Below are 12,015 nucleotides of genomic sequence, written 5' to 3' on the forward strand. Positions count from 1 at the left end.
ACCAAAGTAATTATATCAGGATCAACAGAGAATTCATAATCCTTATCGGTAACACGGATATGTGAAGTAGCAAAAGCAGGGTCAGGTTTCATTCTAGCATTTAGAGATTGCTTGTTCCATTTAGCTAATAACTTCTTAAGTTCGTATCTATCTTTGCAAGCTAAAATAGCTAAAGAGGCTTCTTGATCAAAAACATAACCCTCAGGAATAACAAGTGATTCTTCATCATCACTTTCATCGGTATTATCAGATTCAATATTTTCAATCTCTCTAGCCCTAGCAAGTTGTTCATCAAGAAATTCACCAAATGGCACGGTAGTATCAAGCATAGAAGTAGTTTCATCATAAGTATCATGTATAACAGAAGTAGCATCATCAATAACATGCGACATATCAGAACGAATAGCAGAAGCAGTTTTAGGTGTCGCAAGCTTACTCAAAACAGAAGGTGAATCATCAAGTGCAGAGCTAGATGGCAGTTCCTTACCTCCCCTCGTAGTTGAGGGATAGATCTTGGTTCTTGGATCTTTCAAGTTCTTCATAATGATAAGCAGATATAAATCCCAAGTGACTCAAAGAATAGAGCTATGCTCCCCGGCAACGGCGCTAGAAAATAGTCTTGATAACCCACAAATATAGGGGATCGCAACAGTTTTCGAGGGTAAAGTATTCAACCCAAATTTATTGATTCGACACAAGGGGAGCCAAAGAATACTCTCAAGTATTAGCAGCTGAGTTGTCAATTCAACCACACCTGGAAACTTAGTATCTGCAGCAAAGTAATATGATAGTAGTAGTAATGGTAACAAAAGGTGACGGTAGTAAAAGTAATGTTTTTGGTATTTTGTAATGATGATAGTAATAACAACGGGAAAGTAAATAAGCGAAGAACAATGTGTGGAAAGCTCGTAGGCAATGGATCGGTGATGGAGAATTATGCCGGATGCGGTTCATCATGTAACAGTCATAACCTAGGGTGACACAGAACTAGCTCCAGTTCATTGATATAATGTAGGCATGTATTCCGAATATAGTCATACGTGCTTATGGAAAAGAACTTGCATGACATCTTCTGTCCTACCCTCCCGTGGCAGCGGGGTCCTTACGGAAACTAAGGGATATTAAGGCCTCCTTTTAATAGAGTACCGGAACAAAGAATTAACACATAGTGAATACATGAACTCCTCAAACTACGGTCATCACCGGTAAGTATCCCGATTATTGTCACTTCGGGGTTAACGGATCATAACACATAATAGGTGACTATAGACTTGCAAGATAGGATCAAGAACACTCATATATTGATGAAAACATAATAGGTTCAGATCTGAAATCATGGCACTCGGGCCCTAGTGACAAGCATTAAGCATAGCAAAGTCATAGCAACATCAATCTCAGAACATAGTGGATACTAGGGATCAAACCCTAACAAAACTAACTCGATTACATGATAGATCCCATCCAACCCATCACTGTCCAGCAAGTCTACGATGAAATTAATCACGCACGGCGGTGAGCATCATGAAATTGGTGATGGAGGATGGTTGATGATGACGATGGCGACGGATTCCCCTCTCCGGAGCCCCGAACAGACTGCAGATCAGCCCTCCCGAGAGGTTTTAGGGCTTGGCAGCGGCTCCGTATTGTAAAACGCGATGAATTCTTCTCTCTGATTTTTTCTCCCGAAACACAATATATAGAGTTGGAGTTGGAGTCGGAGAGGCACCAAGGGGCCCACGAGGTAGGGGGGCGCGCCCCCACCCTCATAGATAGGTGGTGGGCCCCCTGGCCTTCATCTTTTGCAAATATTTTTTTATATTTTCCAAAAACTTGCTCCGTGAAGTTTCAGGTCATTCCGAGAACGTTTGTTTCTGCACATAAATAACACCATGGTAATTCTGCTGAAAATTGCGTCAGTCCGGGTTAGTTCCATTCAAATCATGCAAGTTAGAGTCCAAAACAAGGGCAAAAGTGTTTGGAAAAGTAGATACGACGGAGACGTATGAAGTATGAGCATTGATGTGATGGCGAGGGGGCTGCAAACTACATCTGGCGGAACTGCAACCAATAGAGGCATGCAAGCTGGAAACGAAAACGGTCGTCGTTGCTAGCCGCCGACACCCAGCTAGTCAGGTTGACAGCGGTGCTCGAACCAGCAATACGGCAGGCACAACCCCGCACGCGGTGGCACGGGATTGTTGCAACCATGTGGCGGGGAGCTGGAACCGGACATGGAGTTTGCTGGAATCGGCGGTGGCAAATGCTGGAACCGAAAGGAGACTTTTTCGACAATGAGGTTTTCACTGCAACCAGCTAGCCTAGTGCTGGAACCAGCCAAACTAGGTGCTGCAACCCGCGACATCGTCAACTACCACCGGAAACAATGGCGACGACGGGTGTTTTTGCTGCAACCACGACCATGGATGCTGGAACCAGACAATGAGGGTGCTACTACAGGCGACGATGACTTTTTTGCAGGATTGGTGATGGGTGGTATTTTTGCTATGACAATGTGGGGAATTTTGCTACGTCTGGCTGCAATTTTTGCTAGGATTGGGACCTGAAGATGTTGGGGACGATAGAGGTCATGGGGTGCCGCAACCAGCATCCACTGGGTGCAGGATGACACGCAGCCTTGCTGTCGCGAGCGAGCGGCACCATGGATGGAGGATTTGGTTCCTGTGATGGCACATTCCGGGGGGAGGGTCACTGCGTCGACTAGTATCTTGAAGACAAGGGGGGTTGCTGGATCACACGACTGTGCGGCGACCGGCCGAAATTTGGGCTGGTCCGCCAGTGCGAAGCGCTATCCTAAAGTAAAGTAAACTACTAGCTAGTTCAACAAAGATTTTATGCCTAACTAACAAGTCTTACCAAACTAAAGGTACTCACACAAGACTTTAAGTATTTACTTAATTTCAGTTATCATGAAAATCTAATGAGGACTCGCTGCGCGAGATCCAACGCCTTAAATTGCGTCGAAATCGTACTATAGGTTCTTAATATTGTCCAGCCCACGCTCACTGCACAAATGGATGTTGCAGTACTTGTCCTTCCCGGATAGGGATGGCAATGGGTAGGGTATGAGTGGGTTACAACCCCCTTCTGCCCAAACCTGTACCCACAGAAACTTTCCATACCCACCCATTTCAATACCCATGGGCCTAAATTGATACCCCTACCCATATTCATCAGGTATTCTATAACCAATGGGTATCCAGTTGGTACAATATATAGCATTTTCATTTTGAAAACAAAAACAGGGAAATGAGTCTAATTTAAGTGGTGGTGGGTGAGCAATGTAGCACTGAAAATGGCTCCTCCGGTGGGTGGCCTAGAAGGTGGCAAGGGGGGTGCAAGTAGCAGTTTGTGGAAGCCCAACACATTAGGACGCAGCGGCGGGAACTCGGGATCATTTGATCGAGAGTTGGACAAGAGTCCGGTGACGATGAGTCGATATTTCCTCATTTCAAGGAGTCACATAGGAGTAGGAAGAGTGACGAGTTGGTGGTTGTAGTCCTATGAGCAATGGCTGGTTTAGGGAATATGGGATTTAGTGTTGGGCCATAGGGTTTAGATGTCGACCACACATTTCATATGGGATTATTTTCATTTATTGTTAGAAGGGAGAGAGAGAGAGAGAGAGGGATTGTTACGAAATATGATAGATGTAGTATCACTAGTAGAAAACGGAGCTTTAGCGCCGGTTCGTAAGGGCCTTTAGTGCCGGTTCCATAACCGGCACTAAAGGGTGGGCACTAAAGCCCCCCCCCCCTTTAGTACCGGTTCGGCACGAACCGGCGCTAAAGTGCCACCACGTGGCGTGAGCTCGCGCCCTGGTATGGGGGACCTTTAGTACCGATTGGTGTTACCAACCGGTACTAAAGGTTTTTTTGAAAAAAAAAATTTGAAAATTTTCAAAAAAGTTTTTGATTTTTTTTCGATTTTTAATTTTACTGAATTATTTGATGATTTAGTATCTAATCACCTCTCTTAACTGCTCAAGTGTGGATCACTCATTCCAAATCATCTAACTTCCCAACCGGTCACTCATCCCTCTCACTACTCTAGCCCGAGCACGCTTAACTTTCGGGTTCTATTCTCCTTCGTTTCCGAGTCTGCACTTGTTGTTTTCCTGACAATAGTAAGATGTCAATCCTATTAACCCTCAGGAGTTTAGCTTGAGCATGAAGTCACACATTTCACCGTTTGAGTTTGAAACTATTATTCTAAAAAACAGTAATTATTTAGTAACGCTAATATTTCTTGAATAAGTTTGACCATAGTTTGACCACAGTTTGACCATAGTTTGACCAGATTTGACCAAAATTCAAAAAATTGAAATAATTATTTAGTAACACCAATATTCTTGAATAATTATGTAGTAACATTAATACTTCTTGAATAAGTAGTTTGACCAGATTTAACCAAATTTTTAAAAAAAAACTGAAATTTGACCATATCTTTTTTTCCTTTTGAAATTTGAGGATTCTAAAAAATTCCAAACAGGCCATAGGCGGTCTCCATCGGATGCGGATTTTCGTGCTGAATTTTTTGATACATCATACGTTTTTTCCGACATCGTATGCAAAAGTTATAGCCGTTTTACATTTTCCCTACACTTTTTGCAAAACATGTCCAAATTGTAGTTTTCAAATTTTCCTAACTAGTAGATGTAGTAATATAACTACCTCTCGAAGGATTTTATTTTTTGAAGTTTTTATCATTTTCTTTTGATTTTTTCAGAACTGAAATGGCGACACAAGGGGGGTAGAGTTTGAAAATTGCCCTATAGTGCCGGTTTGTGTCACAAACCGGTACTATAGGTCAGACCCCTTTAGTACCGGTTCATGGCATGAACCGGTACTAAAGGTTAGACCTTTAGTACCGGTTCGTGCCACGAACCGGTACTAAAGGTGATCATGGGGCCTCGGCCTGACGCCAGCCTGCCACCACCCCTTTAATACCGGTTCGTGCCACGAACCGGTACTAAAGGTTCAACACGAACCGGCATTAATGCAAATCCGTTCGAACCGGCACTAATGGTACCATTAGTACCGAGCCAAAATCAAACCGGCACTAATGTGCTTCACGTTTGACCCTTTTTCTACTAGTGTATTGAGCCTCGAGGGCGAGTATATATTGAGTACAAGGCTTGGAGGGCAAGACGCTTCTCCTAGAGATAAGGTAGGAGACGGATTACAAATCCTAGACTACCAAACATATGTAACCCAAATATATCTCTAACATCCCCCCGCAGTCGTAGCGGTAGCATTGCGAACAACAGGAGCGACGCGGACGGTCAGACTGGAGAGAATAGCAGTCGACGGACTGACATCCCCCGCAGTCCTAGCGGGAGCGTCGTGGACGGAGTCGCGTCGCGGACGCGTTGACTGTAGAGGAAGCCGACAAGTTTCTCAAGCGGATGACAACCCTTTGTGCTGATGTCTATGTAGCCGAGAGCATAGGGTGGTGTAGCCGTGGTCGAGGTAGCCGTGCGAAGAACGCCGTGGTCGATGTCCAGTCGGGTAGCCGGTGACGAGGGAGGCGCCGTGGAGCCACGGGCACAAGGAGGCACCAAGTTAGTCATGGGCGCAGCGGTGTCAAAGAAATGGTGCGCCAGGAAGAAGAATGATGTTGATGACACGTCGCATCGGGTTTGCCAAGATCAGGAACACATCGTGGATGAAGGCACACATCAGTGTTTCCAGCATCGGGCATGCATAGACGAACGAAGTCGAAGTTGACGAAGCGCCGCACCAGGCTTACCAAGCCCGGGGACACGTCATGGACGAAGGCACGCATCGGTGTTGCCAGCACCGGGCAAGCGTAGACGAGGGACCTGCATGAGATGTATGCCATGTCGGAGAAGTCGGAGGGGCCAGCAAAGAAGGACTCAACGACAGTTGCGGCGCCAATCGATCCGGTGCCGATGTCACCTGCGGTTGTCGGAGTAGACGAAGTGGTCGGGGTATATGACAGCAACGCTGGCGATGGGCTGGTGCTTGGACGAAGACGAAGGGGGTGGACGGGCGGCGGCGGCTACGGTTGTAGCAGCGGCGACGGCCAAAGAAGAGCGGCAGCGGCTATTTAGGAGTGCGGCGGCGGTGCTCGAAGTAGGTGAGGAACCCGATAGCGTGATGAAGACCGGCGCGGAGGGTGGCATTCCCAAGCCAAGGGAGGCGGCACGGCGCATACCACGGGAAGTCGACGCATGCGGACGACGGAGTTGACTCCAGGCCACAACGCTACGGCCCGAAGGGGCGATGCAACGACGGCTGGCAGGTCGGGGCGACGGCGGGAAGACCTCGGGGCGGCGACGGGACCGCGTTCCGCAGAGCTACAACCCAGAGATGTGGTGTAGCGGCGGCTCGCAGGTCGGTGCAACCGTGGAGACGGCCTCGGCCGGCGGCAGTGACCGCATGCCACAGCGCTACAGCCCGAAGAGGCGGTGTAGCGGCGGCTCGCGGGTCGGGGCAGCCGCGTGGAGAACCACTACCCGGGGGCGATGGCCCGACGGGAGGCGGCGTGGACCACGTGCCGCGGCGCAATAGCCCTAAGGGGTGACGCAGAGGCGGCGGCGGGCTACAGGGGTAGTCGGCAGGAGGATCTCGAGGCAACGGCGTGGACCGCGGGGCGCGACGCGACAGCCCGAAAGGGCGTCGGCGGGAGTGGCGCACGTGTCGGGACAGCCGACGGGAAGACCTCGGGCGGCGATGCAGTGGTCCGAAGGGACGACGCGACAGCAATCGGTGGCTCAATCGGCAGTAGGCGCGTGCTTGGGGACAGGCTTGGCGAAGACAGACGTGTGATCGGTTAATCAGACCGACGGCGGCGCTATACGCGCCATGCCGGGGATGACGCGCCGATCGGAGTCGATGGCGACGTTGTCGATGATGTCCCTGGTGATGACGACGAAGACGGACCTGCGATGAAGACCGCGCGGGCAAGCGGCCAGCAGCGACCCACGAAGGCGTCCCTTGGGCGGCGCGTCCAGCATTGCCGCGTGGTTGATGATGAAGCGGCCGGTGTATTCGACGCTGATGTCGGAGTAGAGGCACGGAGGTCGACGGCGGTGGTGGTCGACGCAAACCGATCAAGCATAGATCGGAAAACCAAAAAGAAAACGCCGATCAAAATGACCGGCGAGAGAGCGAAAAAAACCCGGAACAAGGGCTCGGGAAAACGACTCTTTCAGGCAGCCGATCAACATGACCGGCGGACGAACCCTAGGTACGGACGGCGGGGCCCCCGGTGACAGTCATGGAGGCTGACCATCCCGGAGGCGGCGTTAGGGTTGGATCGGTTAGGCTGATATCATGTTAGAAGGAAGAGAGAGGAATTGTTGCGCAATATGATAGATGTATTATGGAAAAAAGCTATTCTTCAGCCAGTGGATGAACGCGCAAGATCAACCTCTTGCGTTGCCGTCGGATCAATTCTAATCAAACGCGCACGCAGGCCACAAGTCTTGTGCAGACAATTTTTTTGTAGCAAGGGTCTTGTTTCAAAAAGTTCCTGCAACAAAGGTCATGTTTCAGAAAAAAAATACTTTTGGTGGTGAAGTTTTTTCCAGCAACAAGGTTTAGTTTCAGAAGGTTTCTGCAACAGAGGTATTGTTTTAGAAAAAAATAGTTTGATGGTGAAGATTTTGTATTCTGCAACAGGGATCTTATTTCAGAAACATATCCCTGGTTGCAGAAAGTGTCAGAGGAGCGCACGACGCTAGAGCTTAAGAGGCCAACCATTGCAACATGACACATGTTTCAGAAACATGGTTAGGTTGCAGAAATTGCCAAAGGAGTGCATGGCCTGAGCGCTTGTCGCTGTCGTGCTGGAGTAGACATAGTTGCTCGAGGTGTTGGGTCACAGAAGGCACGATAACTCTGGCGGCCGGTGACGCTCCATGGCCGAGGCGCTCAAGCCATGGCGGCATGGAGGCGTTGTCTCTGTAGACCCTTGCAACAAGGTCCTTTGTTGCACAACCCATAAGCGCAATACTCGGCTGGTTGGGGCGGTAGATCGGAGTTATTTCGGCAGGCATCCAACGGTAGCCGAGGTGGCCGATCTAACCAGGTTATCATCCGACGGACGCGTAGCACTGTCCATGTATTATTGAGCCTTGAGGGCGAGTATATATTGAGTACAAGACTTGGAGGGCAAGACGTTTCTTCTAGACATAAAGTAGGAGACAGATTACAAATTCTAGACTACCAAACATATGTAACCCAAATATATCTCTTAACATTTATTAACTTTTTGGCGTATTCATTGGACTATTCATAGATGCAATCTCATACCTATGCCATACACATATATTTCCACGGTATGGATACCCATTACCCTTGAGTATAAAATCTTATTAGTAGCTCTTGACCATGCCCATTATTTTAGAGTAGGGTACCCACTGACACCCATATTCGTGGGCAAAACTGCCATCCGGAGGATAGCCAGGGACCGTTCGTTCCTTCTGATTTTCGTTCAGTAATTATCTCCATGCATGACTATGTTCAGTGAGAACGGCAAAATCCAACACATTTGCTGAAGTAAGAGATAGTTGGAAGTATCACACCACGCATAATATGTGTTCACCTAGTCCTCCCAGACGCATAGGCGCTTCATATAATTCTCAACTTCCATCACTGTAGGAAAGGGGCTACTCCGCTCCTGGAAACAATGGAAGCAGTTTCGGCTCGGCGTGACAGCAGCGGCACCTTCCCGACGGAAGCAGGTAGAACCTCCCCTCCTTGATGGCCTTCTCCTCTTCAGCGTCCACCATCTCCACCTCCACGTCCTCAGCGAGCATTGACGCCGATGTCATCGGGAACAGTGTGTTCACCTTCACCGCCTTGTTGGCGATGCACAGGCCCGGCATGTCCGACAACAGTGGTAGCGGGTGCGTATATGGCGAGACGATGCCGGCCGCGAGTGGCACCGGTGGCGGCGGTGGCTGCTGCACGGTGGCACCATAGCCATGGGCGACGGTATTTGCGGCCGCCGGCTGGCCGGTGAGACGCTGCACCACCTCCTTGAACGTCGACGTGGTGGCAGGCACGAATATTGTTTCCGGCGGGACCTCCGTATACACCCGGGGAGCCGGCGTCCTGGGGTTGCGCTCCATGGCAGCTTACGACGTAATTAAGCCCGCACTTCACGGGGGAAGACTGCGCAACAGACAAGACTTTGTCAGGGTCTAACATAAGTTCAATTAGAATCAAATCCTAAACAAAAATTGAGATGTATACTAAAACGTCGACAGTGATAGCATTTAGATTTTTCAAAAAGTGATAACATTTAGATGTTGATCATGTGGTTGCTAGCCAATTAAAGGAAAGGGGAAACAGAAAGATGAAAGAAGACAAAAGAAGACGAGCTCACTTCGCTGGGGAAGTGCATGCATGTACAGCTCCACTAACAGGGTTTTAGTTAACCCCTTACAGCTTTCTTTCAAAAAAATAGATAAGAACTAAGACAGACACATTTTTTCTAATCAGACCTGGATAAATGAAAAGGCTACACATTCTGAAGTCGAGCCGCTAGCTAATACTCCGATTTATTAAATAAATGAAAAAACTACACATTCTGAAGTCCGCGAAGCCAAAAACACACTAAAGTAAGTATTTGGTGATAAAACATATGCTAGTTCATGTTCTTCACTGAAAAACACAAGAATCGGTGTCTAGAAAAGCTACTTATTGCTTTGAATTTGTTCTCACGTATTTACGGTCTTTTTTCAGACGTGGATTTGATACACCTAAGGTACTTGCACTCTTTAGTATATACTCCCTCCATCACATAATATAAGAGCGTTTTTGACACCATATGAGGCGGAGGGAGTAAAAAATTAGAAGTTCACCATTTCCAAAATGAAACTAATTCAGTCATGTACACATGTACCAGTGATTTTTAGTGAGAAAACATGCTAATTGTGTTCTTCAAGTAAAAACACAAAAATGCGTGTATATAATAACAACTTTGTTGTGTTTAATTTGTTCTTTTTTCCACGTAACACAAGAATGCATATTTTCATAGTCCCTCCTTTTTCTACTAAATATTGGGTCTTGCTAGGAAAAGCCTTTGACCAACAATTACTCTATGGTATGTATTTTATGTGACATAAAATTGATGCTGTTAGATTCGTATTCCAAAATACTTATTTATGATTATGATTTGTATCACAAAAGTTTACATACTGATAGTGTAATTGTTGGTCAAACGCTTGTCCTAACCAGACTAATATGCAGAGTAAGGAAAACTTTTTTGCTACCGTTCTTTTTTGCTCAAGCTCCCAAGGATATGAAATATGCATGTTCGATTATGCCTAGCTTATATCTAACTAAGTGTTAAATGTATATTAACTGATCCATTACTAAAGGATAATCTGCATAGTTCATTTATAGTGCAACTATTTAGTAAGAATATAAGTAAAAATTCCTTTTGTATTTTCCGTATAGATGTAATTAAGCATTTTATGTAGGTACAAAACTAGCTACCTAGCGTGCCTTTGGGCAGAAACTGTCAAACTGACACGGCAGCTCCAATATAACGGGTCAAATCAACACCAATGTATATGCATGTACAGGTTTAAAATCATGTATTAACTACCGAATGACACAAGATGTTTCATGCTTCTTGTTAGCGGAGGAGGAAACTGGAAAACCGTCATTTAAACCCTAAACAATCGAATTCGCTTTGCTTTAAGGAAAGATATCTAGGACTACGTGTCTTTTCGAAAGAAAATAAGCCGTGATATATATAATCACGGGGATGATGATTGTATGATGTGAAATATTCCAACAATTGTATTGGACAAATACTACAGGAGACCACATCAATTAAAATGAAAAATAAAATGAAAATATTGTGATACAGAACGAGTATAATGTGATATTATTGCTTACTGCATATGGATGCAGGGAAAGAGATAATGAACATTCTGAAGGCATCTCCTCAAAAAACATTTAGCTAGCTAAAGAAAACTCTAATACCATGGCATAAAGGTAGATATTAAGTTAGGTAACAGTATAGAAGATATCTGACAGAGTTCATGTGTAATTATTCTGATCACATGTCAGAAGAAAACACTGCCTTTCTAGCTTTGCTCCATTATATATGGTTGGAGTTTGAGTTCCTTTTATATTGAATAGATCATTATATATTCCTCGGGCGGCGGGGGGGGGGGGGGGGGGGGGATAATTATATTGTAGATTTAGTTGTCATGAAAAATATATAACACCATTTTTACCTAACTTCATACTATTTAGATAGAAAATTGGATATATGTATTTTTTGCAGCATCATACTGCTTTATGGAATAGAGGATATTTCTGAATAAAATTGGAATCCAGTTCTGATTAAACATCTAAGCTATGTTTTCGAAATGTACCACAAATCAGGACAACTAAACTTTGAGAAACAAAGGGAACGTTCTATGATACATAACACCACATATGAAAGATCGATGAGGGTAAAGAGCTCAGTTTCATTTTAAATAATAAATTAAATAATACGAGACAACCGATTTATTCAAAAGGAACTTTTGAAGAACTCAAATAATTGTATTATAAGTATTGATAAAGACAAAGAACTTATGAAGCACAAAATAAAAAGTAACAAAAAGATAGAGGCACGGTAAATTTCCAAGTATGTACAACAGTAAACAGTAAGATCAGTCTACCAAAAATTATCAAAGTCAGCAAGAACAAAGTGTCCCATGTTACCTCCTGTAGTCTTGAACCCTAGAATCTCTGCAAAATTCTCGGCACCTCGGTTACCTGTGAAATTCAAAGAAAAGCCGTAAGTATGTGAAAAAAACTGCAGTAAAAATACATTATGTTTGACAATGTATAGAAGCACACGTACAAGAGCTAAGAATGGAGCTTAACTAGATATGTTATACTTCTTGAGTCTTCTGAGGAAGACAAAAGTTCCGAACTATGAAGCCTAGCATACTGTATTACATAGGGGTAGGGTGTGCGTGCCTGACTTCATACAACTTTTAATTAGGCTAATTCT

At 45.6% G+C, this 12,015-nt stretch overlaps 1 protein-coding gene across 1 annotated transcript; it reads right to left on the reverse strand.

The window, feature by feature from the left end:
• Positions 1-8,656: 8,656 nt before the first annotated feature.
• On the reverse strand, positions 8,657-9,121 carry LOC125553596 (VQ motif-containing protein 31-like). Its single transcript, XM_048717360.2, has one exon. The coding sequence runs from the start codon at positions 9,119-9,121 to the stop codon at positions 8,657-8,659; it is 465 nt and encodes a 154-aa protein (XP_048573317.1).
• Between the last annotated feature and the right edge of the window lie 2,894 nt (positions 9,122-12,015).

The sequence above is a fragment of the Triticum urartu genome, chromosome 4A, assembly GCF_056163025.1.
Source record: "Triticum urartu cultivar PI428250 chromosome 4A, HENAU_Tu73, whole genome shotgun sequence".
Lineage (NCBI taxonomy): Eukaryota > Viridiplantae > Streptophyta > Magnoliopsida > Poales > Poaceae > Triticum > Triticum urartu.

Bases quoted from the DNA above. Each gene is read 5' to 3' on its own strand.
- LOC125553596 (XM_048717360.2), bottom strand. From the start codon at position 9,121: ATGGAGCGCAACCCCAGGACGCCGGCTCCCCGGGTGTATACGGAGGTC.